We start from the raw sequence: 22,632 nt of genomic DNA on the forward strand, positions 1-22,632 counted from the left end.
AATGTATCAAACTAACAAATTAAAATGTGTGTCTCACTGTTTGAGGTCAAGGTAAGGGAACTTAATATATTGTGTTCAGGCAAATATAGCTGCAGAACGATTACCTTGGCATTTGTTATGGTGACTTAATACATCTCCCTAAAGGTCATTACAGCAACCAGCAAAGACTGGATTGAGGAATATTTTACTTACCTTTGGTATCTTATCAATTGCATCATTTTCCCACTTATATGCAAAGGTTACAAACTCTTTTGCTGCCCTCAGGACAATGGAAGATGCTGTGCTATCTATTACCAGTGTTGAAGAGCTAGTCCGAGCTTCTCTGGGTGGAACAGGAGGGTCTCCTCCTATTTAGTCCTCCTCTGGCAGCAAAACGCCTTGGGCTTGCTCTTGAGTTCAGAATTACTACCTCTACAGTTCTGACCTTCCTGGGTAAATCAAGAATAGGAACATTATTGGCTTAGGATAGCATTGTTGGTAATGCCAGTTCTTAGGTCAAAGCAACAGGACAAACATTTTGCTGCATAAGCCAGTGATGGGGAACCTTTTACAGGCCGAATGCCCAAACTGCAGCATTGTTCCATCTTGTCTCTAACACTTATCCTTAGTGGAAAGCAAGTAAAAATAATTGCTGAATAAACACACTTGCTACTGTTTCACTAAAGCTCTGTACTGATGTGATAATAAAACAATACCAAAGAAATGTGCTGTTTTAGAAATGTAGCCTGTAGTTTATTTTCTTGCTCAAAGAATTCAGTACCATCATCAACATATAGCAACAAGGGGAAAATTAATTTTAATGGCATCTCCCCCTTTACTTCCAGAAATTCATTTAACAGGCAGTGCACAAAGCCAGGTCTAATCCACTGGGCTACAAGTACAAATGCATGCACATATATTGTTGGTAGTGTTTATTCCCAGGCAAGGAAGAATTCCAGCCTTCTATTACACCAAAGGATTGCTCTTGTAAATACAAAACTTTTTCTAATTATATTGTACCTGCCATACCACTCTGTTGAAATGATTCATCAGATTCTAGTCTGATTATTTTGATCAGCATATTCATCAACCATATTAGTCATCATCAAGCAGTTAATAGAAAGCCATATAAAATTTTATCAGCTCACACCCTCTGCAGTCCACACAAGACAGACCCTAGTGTTAAGCAGCAAGGCAGTGGCTGCAGGCGGTAGATGCTTAGTGCATGGAGCTGGCTGTTATCCTCCGTGTAAAGCCAAGTGTGTCTTCCACACAGCCTGTCCTGTATTCCCTAAAGTACAGTAGTTTGTTACCCTCAGGGGAAGTGGAGGCTCCTGGTTCGCTTCAGAAAATATGCACAAGGTGTCAGTGATAGCTTCACATCAACCCTGGATTGAATCAGGCAGAGTGACAATGAATCCCCTAAGGCTGTATAAAGATTGAAACATCTAATATGGACAGAGATGCCATGTCCCACAGCAAGATGCAGACTGACATCTTTCAGGGCTTCCAGGAACTCAGGATATTTGAGGGCATCTGATTTGTATTGCATTAAGAAACAAGCATGAGAGTTAGTGTGGTATAGTGGTTTGAACATTGGACTACGACTTTGGATACCAGAATTCAAATCCTGGCTCGCCCATGGAAACCCACTAGGTGATCTTGGGCAAGTCACACTCTTTCAGCCTCAGAGGATGGCAATGGCACTCCCCTGAATAACCTTACCCCAACCTAAGTCAGAAACAACTTGAAGGCACACAAGAAACAGGCACTTTGTATGATTAGTTTTATGAACCAGCTGGCATGACTGAAGTCTGGTGGGTGGCAGAGCCTTATATCCCTTTGCCTTCACCTTTCCCCAGCATCCCTTGTTCCAGTGCCAGAAGGTGGCACCGGAATGACCATTAGCATGCCCTAATGAAGCACTCCTGAAAGTGCCAGAGCAAATGAAACTTTCCAAAAAAATTATATGTACCAGCTGAGTCTTGACTAACCATTTTTCTTTTTGATATCCCATCAACTGCATAAGTCTTGTAATGTGATGAGGTTAAAATATCCTTCACTGCCTTCAGGAAAGGTAGAGGATGGCATGCTAAAACCAGTACTGAAGTGCTATGAGGTTGAGCTAGACACTTTTCGGATTCTTTTCTGAACCTGACACACACATACATACATAAGTGGAGGCTGTTCCTGGCCCTGCCCTATTTTCTGAAATCAAACATGAGTTACAGAAAGATTGTAAGGAATATTTACAACCTCCAGAAAAACTACACCAGGAGTTGATGAAGAAGCAGAGATTAACACATTGCCCTTCCTTACATAATCTGGGGTAGTGGACTATGAATAATTTAATGCTACTCCACTCGTTGTAGAAATGCCTTTAGCAGACAGTGTTGAATCCTTGTTACTAGCCACTTGTTTTGATGTCCTGATTAAAACTGGGAGGTAGAGCCAAAGAATGTGAACCGCTAATATAAATGTGTATCACTAATATAGACATTTATTGAGGGATTTGGTCACGTACTTGGCCAAACATTTATAACTCAAATGTGCACGTGCGTTGCATGTCCGTGTGCATATTTTTTCTCATTCTGGTCATGTTAAATAATTTTAAAAATGCAGCACATTGTGTTGTCCCTTTTTATTCTGACAAGAATGGAATGCTAGATCCTACTTACAGTAACAGCATACATTTTAAAAAATAGCAAAACAGGAAACTTTTTATCTATTCTGTGAAAACCAAGTATGAATCAAGAAATTTATTTCAACTCAACAGACCTAATTTCACCACAGAACTTCAGATATGGTGACTATGATCTAAAGCATCTTAAATCAAGGGACTTTGCTTGCTGCCCTTGTTCTCTCAGTACCCAGAGCAAGCAATTCTTACCTCATTAGAGATCACATTAATCAGTGTCCCCTACATTTTGAGTGACAAAGGGATGTATGCTTCTTGAACCGTGAGTACATATTTGAAACTGATTTTGTGAAAAGAATGGGAAGAGCCCTTAAGTAACTGTTTTCCACCTTCACCATGGTGAGGATATGTGGCAACACTGGTAAGATGCCAACCAAGGGGTTCCACATGAGCTCCCAAAGCTATGTAACCCCCTGTCCTGTGTAATCTAGTAACAGCTGAAAATAAAAAGAAAAAGAATTCCAGAGAGGGACAAATGCTTACAACCACACGGTATTATTTCTGACCCTTTAATCACTTTTAAAAGAGCACTGATATTACTATAGGCATTGCCCAAAAGAATAACTGGAAGCAGGTCTGAGATCAGGGTAGTTTTAGGTAAATAAATTTAGTTTTAAAATAAATGAAGAACTGAAGGGATTTTTTATGCTGCAAACCCATTTTTTTCCTAATAGAAGACTTGAATGGTAATTTTACTCTATTGAATTAATGAACAAGAATTATTAGAACAACAACAAAACTAGTACCACAAGTACCAAGTTTAAAATATTACAATGTTTTTATATAAAAACATAACTAGGGTCAGCATCCTGTTAGCAAACATCAGCACAATGCTAATGGAGTTTTTTTGTCATTGTGGGAGGAATTTCCTGCCTCCCTTACACAATGTGTCCCACTCCTTCACAGCTCACCTTCCTCCTATGCCTCCCCAACCCATAATGGCCATGTGGTGGCCAGTACAGAGCTGTAGGTGAAGGATGCCATCCTCCAGGACAGCTGGAGGATCCAGATTCCTCTGGCATTGTACATATAACAATAGACACAGGCAAATGCTCTCCTGGCACCCCCAACCTGTTCTCGTTTAGCCTCTACATGGTCATGTTGGTGGAACTACCTCAGGTGGGAGGTGATGGTGTGAAGGCTGTTGTTCCACCTGGGTGGAACTTTATGCTTCATCTCCTGGTGCAGGATCTAGGCCTAGATGTTCACACTGCTTGCAAAAATCCAAACAACAAATACTCTGAAAACATTTATGATTGATCAACCAATTCCAGTGCAATGTTGCATTAAGATTCTTGAAAAATAACATACTTTTGTACTCTTTCAAAATATTTTGCATCAGTCTATATTCTTAAAACAGTTCTGCCTGGCTAGGAAAAATATGTTAGCACAACCATTTCTATTGGCTGCCGACAGACTGGGCAGGGCTTGTTCCGCTTCTTCAATTTTTTGGCACATGTGAAACATGACACAATATGTCCTGTCCTTCCATGTATTATGCAACCATTTTTTGGGTGAGTTTGGCATATGATGCATGGGTCTACATCGGACCTAGATAGAATGGATTCTGGGCTTTTGCCTTTATCCTCAGTATCTTCCTTCTCAAAATGTTTAGCGTCTTCTTGACTGCTGCACAGCATACTGCTAGATGTAGATGGCTGAGAATATGCCTCACTTTCCTGAGATTCTAAGTTTTGTTCTGCATCCTCTGTTTCCTTCTCATTTATTTTCCCTTTCTTACAATCAGGAACATCAAAACCATCCTCTTGATCTAATTCTGTTGTCTTTTCAGGGTCTAGTGATGTGGAGTTTTCATGTTTGCTCATTTTAGACTTCTCAGTGTTATCAGGGAGCCAATCCTCTCGAAGAGCCCAGCATCTGAGACAATGGCGTGGCAAGGGTGGGTTCATTTCATTGCAGTTTGAGCATTTCCAATAATCCTTTAATGAATTATATATGAAACAGCATGTATATAAATAAAATTTAAAGAAAAGGCACAGATCAACAATTCAGCATTTTTAGAAGGCAGACACACAGCATGTAAGAAAAACACTAATGACAGCCTGTAATGTCCCCTGCCATCCACATCTTCACATATGCATATGTTGGCCTGGGGACTTTGTCAGTCAGCCCACCAATTCTTAACCATCCAGTATCCTAAGGCCTGTTACAGACTGCCAAAATAAAGCTGCTTCGGGTCTCTTTGGAGGTATGATGTTTAAATGATGCATGCATCCTAAGAATCGGGAAGCTGCACCAAAGCTGCACTCCAGTGCTTAGGAATGGAGTGTGGCTTTGGCGCGACCTCTGGACTCTTAGGACCCATACATCATTTAAATAGCATACCTCCAAAGAGATCCAAAGCAGCTTTATTTTGGCAGTCTGTAACAGGCCTAAGTAAGCTTTCTGAGATGCCCAGATTCAAGGGAGAATGATGTTTCATGCACCTCTCTAAGAGTACCAAAATAATTAGTTGCATCACGCAATAGTATGAATTTCAGCAGGTGTCCTAAATGAAAATTCAGGGGTCTTCTGCATTCTCAAATGTGGCTTCTGTAGGACAGCGGGATGGTACTAAGTTACTCTGGCAACTGGGAGAATTTTGAAGTAAGGATTACATGCTATCACATAAATAAACTTGAATAAATCAAATAATTAAAACCTTTATGTCAAACGTCAATCCACCTATTCCTGTTCATGAGATGTGCATTTAAAAGCACATTCAAAACAGCACGTTATTGGAACTACAGTAGACCCTCCATATTTGCTGGGGTTAGGGGTGAAGGACCCCTATGAACGTGAAAACCCCCCACAAATAACTCCCCTTCCACTATTCCCTTCTCCTTTTGTATCATGTCTTTTTAGATTGTAAGCCTGAGGGCAGGGAAACGTCTATTATCCCCTCTGTTGTAAGCCGCCCCGATTCCCAGTGATTGAGCGACATATAAATAAATCTTCTTCTTCTTCTTCTTATTATTATTATTCTATGGTCAACATCTGCCAGAAGTTGATAATAGAGTCATGCTGGAGGATCTACAAATCTCTAAAGAAGTGTTTTCCCTCATAGGAGGAAGGTGTAAATCTATTTTTATCCTGAAATTATTTTTTAAAAAGTGTACTTGTTGTCCAGTACACACCAGAGCAGCAGAAGTGGCAACCTGGGTGGGTCTTTGGGACAATTTTGATGCTAAGGGGATCTGCCATGGGTTATACCATCACCCAAAGGGTGTTTTTAGTGGTTGTCTCAAAATCATAAGTAACTGCAAGTTTTCAACGGTTTTTGAAACCCCCTTTGAACAAACTAACAACAAAGCAGGTTCCAAAGGTTTCAGGTGAAGCAGTCCTTCTTTTCAAAGAACAATATATATTTTGGTGGGGTAGGGATGGGGGGGGGGTGAGCACATGTAATTCATAGATTGCCCACACGTGCACTAGAATCTGTGGGGTCTTTTTTTTTAATGCGAACAATGCAATTTGTGCAAAGCCAAGAATTTACTTACAGCCACTGAAATTTCAGGATCATCATCAAATGAATCCATATCACTGTCTTCAGTCTGATATATTGTTACTTGATATATCTGATGGAAGGAAATGGTTAATGCCTTATTAATGTTATAATTTACACCAAAACCATGTTGTTACAACATGAGAGGGAAAATGTACTCGTATAACTATTTTAGTTCTCTTCCATTTGTTGCCAGTAGGACATAGATGGCTTTTCCATTTTGCAAGGAAACAGTACAGTCATTTCTGTCCTTGCAACCACTTGATCCATCAGTGGTTTAATATGGATTTTCCTAATTTCATGTTGAACTGGGTTCTCAACCTAAAATACAGGCTATTTTATAAAGAAAAAAATATAGTTTTGTATCTGTCAAGAACATATATTCAAACTGACAGTTATATTTTTTATTTATCCTGCTTCCAAATTATATACATATTGTTGGTAAAAACAACAAACAGTAAAGATTAGATAACATGGGAAGAAGCCTAGGTAAAAATCATCTATGGAAGACAATAAGCTGAAAAAAGGATTCAAATCAGTCTCTGTCATCTTCTGGATCTCTCTTAGGAAATATGAAAGTTACAAAACATATTCTGAAAAGAGACACAGGGCACTGTAGAATGTACTTGGCAATTAAATCCCAGAGTCATCTAAAATGCTGTCAGGGGAAGATCTTTCATGTTGCCAAGACCTACTACCAGACAGACTAGCCAAACAGTCTGACACAATAATAGTTTGGTTTTCTGTGTTCTATGAAATTTGAACACAGTGAGCTGAAAGCAGACATTAGACTTCCTGATGTCATGGAGCTGAAAACTCAGTATTTCATTTGTCTTATTAATTTTAGTGGGCTTATTCTAGTCATGAGTAAGTCTGGATCCAATCTAGTGCTCATAGACATCACTTTCTGCACTAACCTGCCAACTAACTGTATAACTCGTACATCATGAGTATAACATACCTCATCATCCTCGTCTGTAAGTTCAAGTCCTTCCTCATTAGGGCTATAGTCGTCTGAATAGACAGATTCAACTTCAAATTCAACACTGAACTGATCTGAAGCTGAATCATCATCCAGCCAGTCACTTAAACTGGCACTGTGATCCTAAAAGTGAGACAAAGATGTACTGCTTTTTAAATAGGTTAGTGACTAGAACAACCATAATGCAATTAACAGCTTTCTAGTCCATAAAGTGGAAGTGGTACATTCCTATAGAATGCACTAGTAATATATATATAGAAATGGGGGGGAGGGTTGTTTGCTTGAAGTAACAGAAATAAACATGCAGTGTCACAGAGACTAATAAAGAACAAGCAAGCAAACTGCAACTAATTTGTACTTTTTATAACCAAAAATACAGAGGTTTCATATGCTAAGATACATATTTTATTTACAAGCAGCTATTCACATATGAACAGGCAGTGATGAAATAACACCCACTACCACATCTAGCTCCAATAGGCCTGCCTGGAAGAAGACAAGCCCTCCCTTCATCCACCATCTTGAGGGAGAGAGAGGCAGGCTAGCTCCAACAGGCCTCTGAGGGAGAACATATTTCCTGGACTTTTCCGCTTCCTCAATGTCATTCCCTTCTCCTTTTGTGTCTTGTCTTTTTTTAGATGGTAAGCCTGAGGGCAGGGAAATGTCTAATTTACAAATTGTAAGCCGCTCTGATAGCCTTGGCTGAAGAGCGGGGTATAAATAAATATTATTATTATTATTATGTGCAAAGGCCTGCTGCATGATATAGACTTAGAGCCAACTGCTATTTCTAACTAGGAATATCCCACTGAATCAACAGAACTCTTATGCGTACTGATTTACCAAGTTCCATAGATTTATTGAGACCAGCAATTGGACTGAGGCCAGTATCCTGCAACACAGGAAAACCAAATGTGGACAAGACCATATCAGTGATGAACATGCCTCCGTGCATGCGATTGCATTACAAGAGGGCAATGCACTTTGAAGGGAGTGAAGAAAGTCAATAGCAGTTCTTCATCGGAAAATCTTTAAGAACCATTCCAAAATTCCAAGATAATCCACCACCCTCTGAGGCTGTTTATTCCACCACTGAAACACTCTTTCTGTGAAAAAGTCCTTCCTAATGCTCAGGTCTAATCTATTTTTTCAAAATCCGAACCCATTGATTCACGTTCTAATCTTTGAAGCAGCAGAAGGGTAAGCTTGCTCCATCTTCTACATGGCATCCCTTCAAATATTTAAAGATGACTCTCATGTCACCTCTCAAGTCTTTTCAGTCTAAACATTTCCAGCCTCCTAAACCATTTCTCATAGGGCTTGGTTTCCAGAGCTTTAGCTTCTTGGATGAATTACTACACAATAGATGGAGAATACACTGTTAATCAAAAGTGGCTAAGAATTAAAGGAGGAAGCTGGAGGACAAAGGCTAATATATGTGAGGGCTAAATGTTGTCTTGATAAGGGTATTACTCCACTCTGAACATAATTAATGAAGGTGAAGGAAAGATGCACGTATCACCTTGAAGCATGTAATGAAGAACTTGTGCCACTTTTAATGTGCAATAGCGCATTGTTACAACACTCCTTAAGAGGACAAAAATCAGACTGCTCACACCAGCTATCTTTATAATGATCCTGACATGTAATTAGGTGATGGTGAACGCAGGAAGAGAACTGAGTCTTGAAAACAACTGAGAATATGTAGCTCATAGAGACTTTATCTTTTACACTGTGTTCCTACTGCAACACAGTATGTTTTTGTCTTAGAAAATAATAACAGATATCAAAAGGAAAAAATTTAGGCCATGGTCAAACAGTATTGGAATAACTGTTTCAAACTAAGAGGTCAAGTGTTCTTAATCAGGGGTCCATAGATTAGGTGGGAAAAGTGACACCTATTTCTTTCCTGTTAGTCTAAATTTTGTTGTCACTGTGAATGTTAAGTCTCCACGTGTTCATTGCTTTTTAATTCTTTTCAGCCCAGTCTATATGTAGGAAGTAAATTTCCAATGCAATAAGATAAACTTGATTCAATGTTTCCTGTGTGTGTATATTTTGTGTATTTTTCTGGGTAGAGGATTCATAGCTTTCATAAGAAAGACAAAGGCCTTAATTACCCCCTCTAAAAAAAACAAGTCCTCATAAACACAACCCCCACCTCTTCCTTCTTTTTAATATTTAAATTAATATTTAAACTTATTGTAGGAGTAGGAACGATGGGGTGGGTAATAATAACAATCTACACAGAAAATTAGCTTCACTTTCCTTCCAGTACACCAACCTTGGTTTACAAGCAATCCTTCAAGTGCAGTACTACAGTTTTAACACATACATTTTTGTTTAGAAAACTTCTTAGGACATACGAGAGAGTTACAAAGCATTATTTCCCTAATGAAAACCCATTTCTACTTACTGGACTTGATGGCGATCCTGCAGAGCTGCTGCTGTTATTCTGATCACCACGTAATCCACTTACAACACACCATGAAAGGCTTTCATCAAATGAAAGAGAAATGCTGTCTGACTTATGTCGTTTTCTCTGTCTTTCATCATTAATATCTTCTGAACCATGTTCTTCTGCATGATAAGAAACAATTAGCTAGCTTATTATATGTTTTACAAATTCTAATTTTGTTCTGGATTGTCTTGATTGAGTGCCTATTTCTGCCAAGAGATTCCCTACCTCTAAAAGGCAAAGGCTTGTCTCCATTATTGTAACCACTGAATTTTTAATACTCCCCACTGAATTCTCAGGAAATCAAAAGATGTTTCTAACATGAAGTGTTAAAGCCCACAAAAGAACCATGAACAATCCAATTTTAACAAATTGGGATTTTACAGATTTTGTAAAACAATTCTTTACATTCTAGACCAAAGTAAGCTCCAATGGGTTCAATGGTGCCTATTATACATTATAACATATATGAGCGTGTAGCTATTATAATATACAGGAACGTGTAGCTAGTTATAAATCATAGACCCCATACAGACAGGCCAAAATAAAGCTGCTTCAAGTCACTTTGGAGGTATGCTGTTTAAATGATGCATGAGTCCTAGGAGTCCATAAGCCACGCCAAAGTCCTAAGGATTGGAGTGGCTTCTGGACTCTTAGGACACATGCATCATTTAAACAGCATACCTCCAAAGTGACCCGAAACAGCTTATTTTGGCCTGTCTGTATGGGCCCTTAGATTTATAGAATTGTTACGAATTGAAGAATCAATGTTTTAAAAACATTTTAAGATGATTACTAAGGGCTCGAACAGACAAAATAAAGCTGCTTCGGGTCACTTTGGAGGTATGCTGTTTAAATGACACATGCATCTGAAAAGGCTAGAAGCCGCACCAAAGCTGTGCTCCAGTCCTTAGGACTGGAGTGTGGCTTTGGCGTGGCTTCTGCCCTCTTAGGACACATGCATCATTTAAATAACATACCTCCAAAGTGACCCAAAGCAGCTTTATTTTAGCCTGTCTGTTCAGGCCCTAAGTTACCAATCAAGCCTTTAGTAGTAACAAAATATAGAAGGAAACAGTTCTACAAGCAGCTATACTTCATAACATTTATACTTATTCCTTTTAAAACATTTTAAATATATGAAGGCATTATTAATAATACCTGCATATAATGAATATTTTAATTCATGAGAGTGACCAGAAAGAACTTATATATAGCATATACAAAGAGGAATATCATTTTCTGTATGAAAGCGGTTTAAACTCAACAACTGATACTTCTACAACAGGTCTTAGTAAACAAATTTTCCATCTTGAAAATGAAAAGCCAGCTTAACAAGTTTGTGTTAAGTTGAACCACCAAATTTAAGGCGTATATCCGCAGCATGGCCTAATTATTTTAAGTATATCAGTGCCCCAATAAGTATTCCCTTCACAAGACTATTGTGAAAAATAACAAATATGTAGTGCAAAAAGACTGTTCCAGAATTTTTTCCAAATCAAATAACTGAATACACACACACACAACTCAAAACTGCCAGCAGCAGAAAGTACATGTGGCCAAATAAGTTTTTAAATGGCTTAGAGAGGAAGAATTAGTTGAGATTAGAATCCTGATCTCATATAGATGAAGGATAAATAAGCACCTAAAAGTGATATTTGCACACAAAAAAACCTTAATTTACGAACAGATGGGAGAGGGCCCTTTATGGCACTTGGGAGAATCTTTTTTGAGACATAGGTAGCAACATAAGGCTGGCAAATAATAGTAGCATATGGACAGACTATGCAAACCAGAAGATGGAAGTCATAGGCACAAGTCAAGGCTGTATGGGTTGTTCTACTGCCTTTCCATGTGTTGTCTCCATCTGGAGAAGGGAGGAGGGATAAAAGGAAGCTTGTAGAGCTTTAGAAATACACTCAAGAAATTGGTAACAGCTAACATAACCATAAGGCCAAGATGTGGAGTCAGGCAACTATCCACCTCTACCTGAGGACTTAGGCAAGCCAGCCCTTATATTTGAACTAGCCAAATTTTCTCTATGACTTTTTCCATTACCTATCAATGCCTTGAGCTTTAAACACTTAAACTGTTATAATGAAACTTATGCAACAGATGCCTAGTCTTACCTGTTTCACTGTGTGCCCTCCTCCTAGTAGTTGTGTCACTTGTTTCTTGCACCAACTCCTGCTAAAAATAAATAAATAATCAATACTCCACAGAAACCTGCTTTGCTGATCCAGACATCACACTTGAAAGACAGAAATATAGGAATGTAATGTGTAATTAAAATTACCTTTAGAGTATTTCCATTTTCTAGTTGGCACCTGGACTGATTCTGGACCGATGGGTTAACATTATTAGAGTCTTCAAAGAAATACACATTGGAAATCACCAAAGTGGTTCAGATATACATTTAAGAACAAATGAATTACTAAACTGCAGCTCTGTAAATATAGTATAAATCACTCAAAATCCTAATTCCGCAATAAATGTTAGGAAAATTCAAACATGTGAAAAAACAAAGAGGTGCAGCAGCCTGTACAAAACAATGAGCTTACATCTGTAACTAAATATGGTTTTATCTTGAATTTTTCAGGACCTATTCTAGGATGTGGGTTTAGGGTAAGATAAAAGCATGGCTTTTATGTTTGGAGACATGACAACATTTGCACATTAGAAAGTACACTGTGGGGGCTTGAGGCCAACAGCCATTTATAAGCTTTGCTCAGGCACACAAAGGATGACTTCTCATGGCATCTAAATTAGCTCTAGTTTTAAAAACTAACTACTGCATATCCCAAATGCCTGTTGATAATAACTGGTGAGACAATCAGCAATTACTTTTCACCTAAAGCACTTCCTGCTTTCCCTAAAATGTCTGCTGTCAGAACAAACCAATTTTATTGTACAAGTTAACTTAATAAAATATATAATATTTCCCTGCACCGTCAATGTTTTTAATAACAGCATCAGAAAAGCAAAGTAACTTACCTTGCCGACTGACTGTTATCAGGTTTTTGGAAATCATCAAATATAGTTGCCTTTAGAAAGATAGAACATGATCTTAGGTATAAGGCATACAAATTAGGTACTTTTATTTTTGAAAAACAAGCACTATAGAAGCAGATCAAAGCTCAAAGATCTTTCAATATCTTTACATCATAATGGTTTCAGAACTGTAGTCCTAGAGAAGTACTGCCACCTTAAAACAAAGAACATTATTAGCCTTAGTTTTTTGTGGGTTTTTCAGGCTATGTGGCCATGTTCTAGATGAGTTGTTTCCTGACGTTTCGCCAGCATCTGTGGTTGGCGCCTTCAGAGAAGGTGGAACGTCAGGAATAAACTCTTCCAGAACATGGCTACATAGCCCGAAAAACTCACAAAAAACTATGGATGCTGGCCATGAAAGCCCTCAACTTCACATAAATATTAGCCTTACTCCTCTGACTTCAATATAATTCTCACATAAGGTTTAATGCTTTCCCTTAACATTTATTTCCCTTCCAGGAAAAATGTTCACCTACCCAATTTCTACATACTAGGTTATTGTTAAGGGCAGAGGAAATTTTAAAGTTTAAGCCAACTTAAACGTGCACATGTTTTTAACCTTTCTTTCTGAATACCAAGGTTTAAGAAAACAGTACTTTTGTTTAAATATCAGAAACTTCCAGAGCTATAAGGCATTAATCAAGGTGATCTAAATCAGTGCTACTTAAAAGCAACAGTCTGGAGATCAATGAGTTTGTGAGCTAAAGGTTGGGGGAGAGGGTCTATGGTGAGTTTCCAGGAAAGTAAGAAATAGTAGTTGTCAATGAGCACAAATACGGTGCCGGTGCCAGTCCCTGGCACACAGGGGACAAAGACAGCTCACCAGTCCCCACATCAGATAGCTTAAGAACAAGTAATTGATCTAAAACAAAGTGACTATTCATGACAGTTGTTAAGAGTCTCAAGATTTGGGCTGCATTACACTGGATTTATTCCAAGTAATGAAGTTGAAGTAACTGGGCATCTATCCTACTCAGTTTTTTAAAGATGTTTATGAAAGATGAAGGCTTCAGAAGCAGCATAAGAGGGCTGTTCCATCCACTGCAAGGTTATTGACTACTTGGGGCATGTTGAGCTGTTCCCAACATAGGCATAAGTATGGAAATTTCCACATGGATCCAACTTCATACATAGAGAAATGTCCCAACAAACTCAGTGGGGAAATTTTAGAAAATATATGCATCTTGTATATATGCAATTTAGAAAATACATATTGTTAATTACAACATATTCTTAGTGTAACCCTTGTACATTAAATAATATTTCCAAAAGAAAAAGTGGTTATCTTTTATGGCAGATAGTACCCATAACACTTAAAAGACAACTGAGGACCAAAACTACACAAATGGTTATATTTGAATTCAAAATAAATAACTGAACTGAGTAACAATACACAGCCATGTTTCTCATCCACCACTAACCCCCATGCACCTAAGAACATTACCATCAAAGCCACACGCTAATATGGCTTTCTCAGAGTTTAATACCAAGTTACAATATATATATTTTACCTGTGTTCTTTTACAGAAAAACTTTGTACTCCAAAGAGATCACCCAAAAGATCATTTGCACAGTGGACAATATACTGCTCTTTTTCATCGTACAGATGTTTAGACATAATATATTGACCAATATAGAACAGGATCTATAACAAATATTAAAATATGTTTTATTTTATAGTACAAAATAAATGTAGAATTTGTAGTATAATCATTGCACAAACACCCACAGTATTAATATTTTAGATAGGCATGCCAACTAAAAGCCAGTTTCCAACTAGGGTTTCTATCACACCCTGCCATGATATAAAAAAAAAATTTAAGATTGGGATAATAGGTAGAATTATGGATTAACATGCAGAAAAGCATTTCAGTTTCTATTTTTTTTCTACTAAATTATGTATGTCTCTCTTCTTCTCCTCTACTCTACACACTATCTTTCATAATGCTAGTGTAAAATATCCCTGGAAATTATTTACATTTATGCAGTGCTTCAACTATCATCATATAATTGTCTATTCAGAAGTTATGAACTATCACTGAAAATAAAGAAGATGGGAGAACAGGCTCTAATATCACCTTGGCCCATGTCCTCACATATAAAAGATGTGATAAAACTACAGTAGTTCTCCCAATGTTCTTTATTTTTAATTAGTATTACACTTTGTCAGAAGTAAATGAAGAGCCCCAAGTAGTATATCTTTACTGCAATGAACGTGACTTACCTCCTTCATAGTAAAAGTATCCTTCTGTGCACCAGCACACTTTAAAAGCTTCAACAACAATGGTTTCGGTTTGACCTGAAAATAGTTAAAATCAGAGTTTTCTGAACAGGTGTCCCCACTGTTCAAACAGCTATTTCCTGTCTGGGAAGTGCAAAGGTTTAACAAAAATAAGCATGCAAGATCTAAACATTTTTGATAAGCATGACTGGGACAAGTTCACTTAGATCAACAACAAAAATATTGCTGACAAATGTTTCACATTTATCTTTGATAGCTACACACCAGAAAGCCAGGGGTGGGGGAAATCTTTGCAGAACTATAGGGTTGTGGTATATTCACACAACTTGGCCAAACAGAGGGGATGTGGGGTTTTTTTTTTTTGTTTAACTTAAAATTAGGTTCTGTCCACTTAGTGAACTCAAAGCATATTTAAAAAGGCAACCAATACATCTCATAAATATGGTTAAAAAGCTTATAATGTAAACCAGTGTGTTGAATTTTTAAGGGGAGTGAGTTGTAATACAGATGCTAACTTCATTGTCTCTATACCCAGTCCACTGATGACCTCAGATGACATGGAATAACTTCATGTTCTATGGCAGTGCATCTTCAGTTGTTTGATCTGGTAAACCAGCAGAGTGTTTTCCCCTAATGTGCTGGGGAATGGCAGCATACTTGTTTCCATTGGCTATACCTACCTACCTACCTTTCTTCCTCTTTCTTTCCTGAATACTCATCACAGACTGGCTGCCAATGGCTTGTGGACCACTACCACCAGTTCATGGATTTCCACTTTCAGTAGCATTGGTCTACACAGACCCTTCCTCTAAACCACCTTAAAAGCATGTAGACCGCATGATTTGAACTTTTCATCCCTTGCACATTTGCATGGTCATATGCAAGCAACAAAATATAGCAGACAAGAAATTAAAATAATGTTGGGTAAATCTATGGTTGAACATGACTTGACAACCTTGTCAACAGGGAATACCTTTACCTTTACCTTAATATATATATTAATACATCTTAACATTCATACAATAACAATACAGCAGAGAACAAATTAAAAACAACACTGGATAATCATCATGTCATAAGGCCTGGGCGGCATTGTCTTCTTTCGCTCTAGTTTTCCACCCTTGGAATAAAGAGACTCACCAGCGCTTCTTGCCCTGATCGGCAGCTACTGCTGCTGCCTTCGCCCGAGGAGGTCCCCGCGTCAGCCGCCGCCTGGTCTGCGGTGGAAGCCATCTTCGTACTCTCATTGCACATGGGCCTCCTCCTCCTCCTCCTCCTGTGTGGGAGAAGAGAAAACGAAAGGCGACTGCAGTTGGAGAAGCACGGAAACTCTCTCCTCCTCCGTCTGGGCCACGAAGCTCCTTGGAAAGAGGGCCGAGTATAAATAGTATCTCTGGGCGTTGTAACCAGGGGCAAGTCCGGGCTTGGCTCCTCCATTAAGCGCCTCCCGACATGCCCGAGCATGAATCAACACCAGGGAGGGCAGGACTAGGCCCCGTGAGAAAGAAGCCTAGGCCTCGCCCGTTCTCCGTAAACCCGCCTTCTACCACCGCCCCCCCCCCCCCCCGTCCACAGATTCATTTACTTCGCCTAGAAGGCGCTGGAACGGGTCTTCGTTGCCCTCGACGACGGGGAGAGATTTTACCTCAGGCGCCGCCATTTTGGCGCCACCCAGCGCGACGACTAGGCCTCGAATAGTCGCAGTAGCAACGGCCGCCTCTCTCTGGCTGCTGGCGCCGCCTGGGCCCAGGAGGAGGAGTAGTCCGCTTCTCCTGGAGACTGGAGTGGGCGCGCCTCGCTTCCTTTTTTGAATTTCTCAGGCCACACAGCAGAAAAATTAACCCAGTTTGAGGCCGATTTAACTGCCCTGGCTCAGTGCTAGGGAATTCTGGGAGTTGTAGTTCTCGCTCTCTCTCTCTCTCTCTCTCTCTGAGAGAGAAGGCTAAACGTCTCTCAAAATTACAGAATAATAATAATAATATAATTTACTTATAATATAATAATATATTATTCTATTTTATAGCATATTTATAATAATGTATAACAATAATATATTATTCTATTATAACTTATTTATAATGTATAAATAATATCAAAACATTTATAATAATATATAATAATATATTATATTATTATTTATAATAATAATATATAACAATAATATATTATTAATTGATTGATTGATTAATTAATTTATAGCCTGCCTCTCCCTGACAGGATCGAGGCGGGTAATAACTATAAAATATCACAATGACATTAATTAAACATAATTCCCTAACTCCCATTTTTGGAAACAAACAAAACATCATAAAATGCTATCAATTTGCTAAAAATCAATCTAAAATTAATCCACAACAACAACCACAACAACCTCTTACTCCTGCAGAAAACCCATTTTCCCAAAAGAGCTTGGCATACTTGTTGTGTATCCCATTGTGCGAAGAAAAGGGCAGGATATATTATTTATTATTATTATTATTATTTATTATTATTATTATTATTATTATTATTAAGCTTTATTTATAAAGCGCTGTACATTTACACACAATCAGTTAAAATAGATCAAAATGAACCTGGCTATAGCATACATTCTACAAAAAGAATTAAACATAATACATATTAATACATCTTAACATTCAAACAATAAAATAAAGCAGACAGCAAATTAAAATAACATTGCATATAATGCCTGGGAACGCTTCCCTGAACAATAGCATGAATTCAGATGAAGGTTAAGCCAAACAAAGGCTGCATCTGCACAACAGAAATAATCCAGTTTGGCACCATCATGGCTCTATTACATGGAATTCTGGGAATTGCAGTTTGTTGTGGCACCAGAGTTCTCTGACAGAGAAGGCTAAATGTCTCACGAAACTACAATCCCCAGAATTCCATAGCGTTGGGCCATGTCACAGTTAAAGTGGTGTCAAAATGGATTACTTATGCAGTGTGGATGTAGCCTGTGTATAGGATGGCATGCTGATACAATCCTTACACTTCTGTAAGCAAAACCTGTTGAATTAAGCCAAGTTTAGTTCTGAAGAGGTGTGCATGAGATGGCGCTAATATGGGATGACACCACATTTTAGATAAGTTAACATCTGCAATTTCTGCATTGAACAGCTGGGAAAAGTATGAAAAAAAGACCATCATACTGGGAAAAGTATGAAAAAAAGACTTTTTTTGGTGGGGCTGGAGCAGCTCCCCTTGGAGAAAAGGTTACATTTGTGTGTTGTGTGCCTTCAAGTTGTTAATGGGGAGCAGACAAATTCAAAGACGAAAAGGCTAGCATTGATCATGATGGCTACATATTGCTGCCACTATTTGAATATGTCTCTATGTATCAGTTGCTGGAGAACCAAGACAATGGTTGTGGTCATTCTCATCCTTGTTTCTGGGTTTCTCATAGGCATCTATTTGGCTATTTGGAACGGAATAGTCAACAAGAAACACATTGGGTTTAATATTAAGTGTTGAGGAAGGGTTGATGTTTTCAAGGGACTGTGCTGTGCTATTCTTCACCATCCCCTATTTCTATATAGGGAGGACAGGGAGAAAGGACCTGTCACAGTAAGCCTACTAAGTGCTTGTTTATTGCTTCTGTTTAAATCATACTTTCAGTTTCTTCCTAATATGAGTGAGTTATTGCTGCTGATTAAATGAGAGAAATGAGTTATTTTTGTAGATTCCAAATCTGTCTGTGCAATTGATAGCACTGGACAAGTAAACATCCGGTTTTGTCTCTTATTTCTGTCCCAGATCACACAATGTACTAAATTTGATATGCATAGCTATATGCATGGATTCACATACATTCTGTATTTACTTGGAAGCAGAATTGTAAGTGCAGCTTACGTTAAGTATATGTAGCACTGACACTTGAACATGCATCAATTGACCTGTACTGTATAGTGTATATTCACACAAGCTGATGCATGTAACTCTGCAACATGCTTATTCCCACCAGCAGGTTGGATGTCTTCCACTAGCAACCATTGCCAGCGATCTTATGAGTAGAGCTGCTGTGTCTGGTGTGGATAGAATGAGTACTGCTTGGCAAGGGAAACCATTTTCCCATGGCATTTTAGGGTGGAATGGGCAAAACAAAATAAAAAACGGGGGGAACATCTTAACCACCCTCTGTGTTGCAACTTAAGTCCAACTGTAGGATTTTTGTATAAAGAATAAAGTAACACAGAGACGATTATAGTGGAGTGGATATACACATGTTAAACTGTGATTGGTGTTGGAGAGGATTAGATAGGTAAATTCAGTCTGGGCAACACATACATGATTGCTTGGCAAAAAGCGGCATAAAAATAATAAAAAACATTATTATTTTATTATGCCAGCCACCAACTCAGGTGACTTTAAAAAGTGGGCTGATAAATTAATGGAGGATAAGGCTACCAGGGGCTACTATCTGTATGTATATGGATCCCAGCCAGTGTGCCTCTGAATACCAATTGCTGGGGAACAAGAATATATTATCATTCTCATGTTTGTGAGCTCCCATAGTTATCTAGGTCTCTAAAGTAGGCAGTAGGATGCTGAACTGGACAGTCCTTTGGTCTGATCCAGCAAGTCTCTTCTTAGGGACTTTGTCCAGGCTTGTCCTCTGCTAAACAACAACAGGACCGAGGGAACATGATGAGCAAGTCTGTGAGGAATTTAGTCACTTGTGAAAAGTTTATCCAGACAGCTCTGTTAAACCTAAAACTCAAAGTCCAAGAGATGGCATTTAAGTAATGGAATTTGTGTGTGTTTCCCCATTTATGTATCTCCAGAGTTACTAAGGGCTGGAATGTTCCTTGACCTACAGGTGACTGAGCATGATCTTTCAATGCAACCTTTGCTCCAGTCTAAACAAAAAATTCCTAGACAATACAGGTTAAAAAAAAATTAGCTTTTGCAGACAACAGTCTATCAGATGTGTGATAACAGCTCAAATGCAATTATTAGTCCTGAATAAATCTATGGAACCTAAATAGGGGTAGACTAAGCAAGTTCTCACTGATTTAATAACTCTACTCTAAGTGAGACTAACAATTGGATTTAACACCATGGGTTATTAGCATGGGTGTTGCCCCATCAAAGTGATTCAACTAAATAAATATACTGTATATAATAAATGTGTATGTGATCATCATTTCAAAATACTGATCAGGTATTGAAAAACTAGAGGACTAGCAGTTCAAGAAAGAGAAATTACCATTTGTTGTTAGAAAGTTGTCTTGAATATTTTATTTCTCTGATATATCAATGTTTTTAGACCAAACAGCCTCAAAAAATAAAATAAATGTATTCCTAACTCTCAGTGGAAATGCACCTTTGACATTATCAAAACCATTACTTAATTAAACTAAGAAAGTTGCACACTTGAATTTGTTTAACTTGTAAATTCATGAAGGCTTGCATCTTTCATTACCAGCTTAATTAAATCTGCAAGCCTGTTTCCTTGGAATATCACTGCACCCAATGGGACATACTTTTAAATACATGTATACAGGTCTATCATATAATTAAGATATAGTCAAATAAAAGAGGAAGAACATAGTAAAGCCCAGCCTGTAAACGCTGCTGATATTGAATAAATGCTGGATTTGGGGGGTGGGGGGTGGAGGCTAACAGTTCTCCAGGCATTATTTAAATTGATTTATATCTGGATATTATATGCATAAGCAATACAGCAAACAAATGAGGAAGCATAATAAAAAATAAAACAATTATTTAAAGTCTGCTTATGACTAATTTCCTCTTCTTGCCTTTGAAATCAGATGATGATGACTTGCACCCTTCTGTTTTTCATTTCTTGATTACCAAATATCATGATGTTATCAATAAATTATACTATTAACTTCTAGTGGTAAAGAGCACACTCTCCAATAACTAGTTAGGTAATCTATTGAAGAAAACATTTCTGTAATTTTTATAGTGTATATTCTGAGGAGTGTGAATGTTTTTAATCCATCCCAAAATAAGCTTCTTTTCTGTCATTAAGTGCACTTTCACCTTTACCATCTTTCTTCTTTGATCTCTATCCTTCAGCATTTTCTCTCTACTCTAGGCATTTTAACTGCTAAATCATAAACCTGTTTCACTTGTTCAGCTGTACTCATTCTGTCCTATGCCACCTTTAATGTATGAGAACAAAGACCCTGCCTAGAACAAAGAGAAAGTACCTAGTTCCCTTAGACTAGGATTGGGCAACAGTTAGTTTTAACTCTACTTCTTCCAGATAACTAGACCTATCTGAACATGCCTGAACTTGTTGTTTGTTGCTGGGTGTCTAAGTTTCTGACTCACGGTGACCCTAAAGTGACCCTATTACAGGGTTTTCTTGGCATGTTTCTTCAGAGGGGGGTTGTCATTGCCATCCTTTGAGGCTGAGACTGTGACTTGCCCAAGGTCACTCCGCAGGTTTACATGGTCAAGCCGGGATTTGAACCCTGGTCTCCAGAGTCATAGTTCAGTGCTCAAACCATTACCCCATGCATGCCTGAACAGAGGGTCTAATTACAATTTAGGATAACAGGGTGGGTTTGATCACCTTAAGATATTTTTAAAAATTGATCATTGGCAAATTGACTGGCTTTAGTCAGCACTTAAGTGCAACGGATTAATTGCCAATTGCTGATTTTTGTCAGAATTGCAGATGAGCAGGGAAAAGGTTTTATTATGAGAGTAATTGCCGAGCCTTATTCAGTTTCCCCCATAGCATACTGCTGTACCTATGGAGATTCTCCAACCCCTCTGCCCAGGATTACATTAAAAGCTCTTCAAAATGTGAATCACATGACTAATATAATATGGACTTTAGTTCATACATAAGCATGTAAGTGAACGCTCATGTATGCACATGCAAGTGCAGACCGGGCCTGTCACTAGCTTGTCTTCTTTCCTCTGGAGCATAAATTCCCAATATATGTGCAGGAAAATGCAATAGTATGCTGTGAAAAAAACAAATGAACCAGTATTATATGGCTCACTGCATAATTAGGCAAAAAAACTTGCTTCTGAAAATAGTTTCTCTGGCCCCATCCTCAGTTAGATCAAGTCAGCATATTCAGGTTTCCCATCTAGAGTTAGTTCTCCCTTCTACTCTGTAGGGCTCAGGTGGAGAGCTTTTAACTCTCCAGATTTTTAGCTATCTCGTCCATTATTCATCGCTAACGTATCTAAGAGTCTGCACGGGTTCTAGTCCAAAATATCTGGAGGATCAAAGGTTCCCAACCCCTCCTCCAGGGCACAGCTATATTTGTAGCAATCCACGGAGGGGAACCCTGGCCCATATGATTTTTGACTAGGGCTGAACCAGCAGGGTAAGCTACATCTCAGATTTCTTAAGAGGTCTTTGTTTCTAATAAACTAATTTGACTGATATAGCACTGATATCTTGTGGAAGCAAATAAGACACAAACCAGGCAATGAACTTTAAAAGCTGGGGTAAAGCGGTAGTTATCATAAGCACAATTTTGCTGGTATCATGGATATGTATTACCACCCTCTATCCACTCCAAATTTCGCTGTGTTGCAATTTCTGTATTGAAGAGTGTTGTTAACATTTTATTCCCACTGATATTAATCCGTTTGTTCTTAGTGCCTTCTGATGGAAATAGAGGAATAATCACAGCTGTTAGAATTAAAATAATAGTTACAGTATTGATACTGGCTGTTGAAAAGTAATAACCTTCAGACTAGTTCAGATGTTGCCATC

General features: G+C 38.3%; 1 protein-coding gene across 8 annotated transcripts; it reads right to left on the bottom strand.

The window, feature by feature from the left end:
* Nucleotides 1–708: 708 nt before the first annotated feature.
* MDM2 (MDM2 proto-oncogene) lies at nt 709–16,734 on the bottom strand. Of its 8 annotated transcripts, XM_042467618.1 has the most exons (12): nt 16,501–16,734; nt 16,251–16,254; nt 16,056–16,193; nt 14,898–14,972; nt 14,185–14,318; nt 12,617–12,666; nt 11,919–11,989; nt 11,752–11,812; nt 9,581–9,744; nt 7,144–7,287; nt 6,178–6,255; nt 709–4,617 (listed from the first exon to the last, which is right to left on the bottom strand). In XM_042467618.1, exons 3-12 carry the CDS (start codon nt 16,167–16,169, stop codon nt 4,048–4,050), a joined length of 1,461 nt encoding a protein of 486 aa, XP_042323552.1. In that variant the 5' UTR covers nt 16,170–16,193; nt 16,251–16,254; nt 16,501–16,734; the 3' UTR covers nt 709–4,047. The 8 variants fall into 8 exon arrangements, with proteins under 8 accessions (XP_042323552.1, XP_042323554.1, XP_042323551.1 ...); XM_042467620.1 differs by lacking the exon at nt 16,251–16,254 and having other exon boundaries at nt 16,056–16,185; nt 16,561–16,734; XM_042467617.1 differs by lacking the exon at nt 16,251–16,254 and having other exon boundaries at nt 16,056–16,188; nt 16,561–16,734.
* Between the last annotated feature and the right edge of the window lie 5,898 nt (nt 16,735–22,632).

Source organism: Sceloporus undulatus, chromosome 5 (genome assembly GCF_019175285.1).
Source record: "Sceloporus undulatus isolate JIND9_A2432 ecotype Alabama chromosome 5, SceUnd_v1.1, whole genome shotgun sequence".
NCBI classification, from domain to species: Eukaryota; Metazoa; Chordata; class Lepidosauria; order Squamata; family Phrynosomatidae; genus Sceloporus; species Sceloporus undulatus.

What these genes read in the sequence shown, in the direction of transcription:
- MDM2 (XM_042467620.1), bottom strand. Translation starts at nt 16,169, where the DNA reads ATGTGCAATGAGAGTACGAAGATGGCTTCCACCGCAGACCAGGCGGCG. An exon ending in GAGGGCACACAGTGAAACAG is followed by an intron (nt 9,745 to 11,751) that starts GTAAGACTAGGC and finishes CTTATCATGCAG; the next exon opens with AAGAACATGGTTCAGAAGAT. An exon ending in TTACAGACGAGGATGATGAG is followed by an intron (nt 6,256 to 7,143) that starts GTATGTTATACT and finishes TCCTTCCATCAG; the next exon opens with ATATATCAAGTAACAATATA.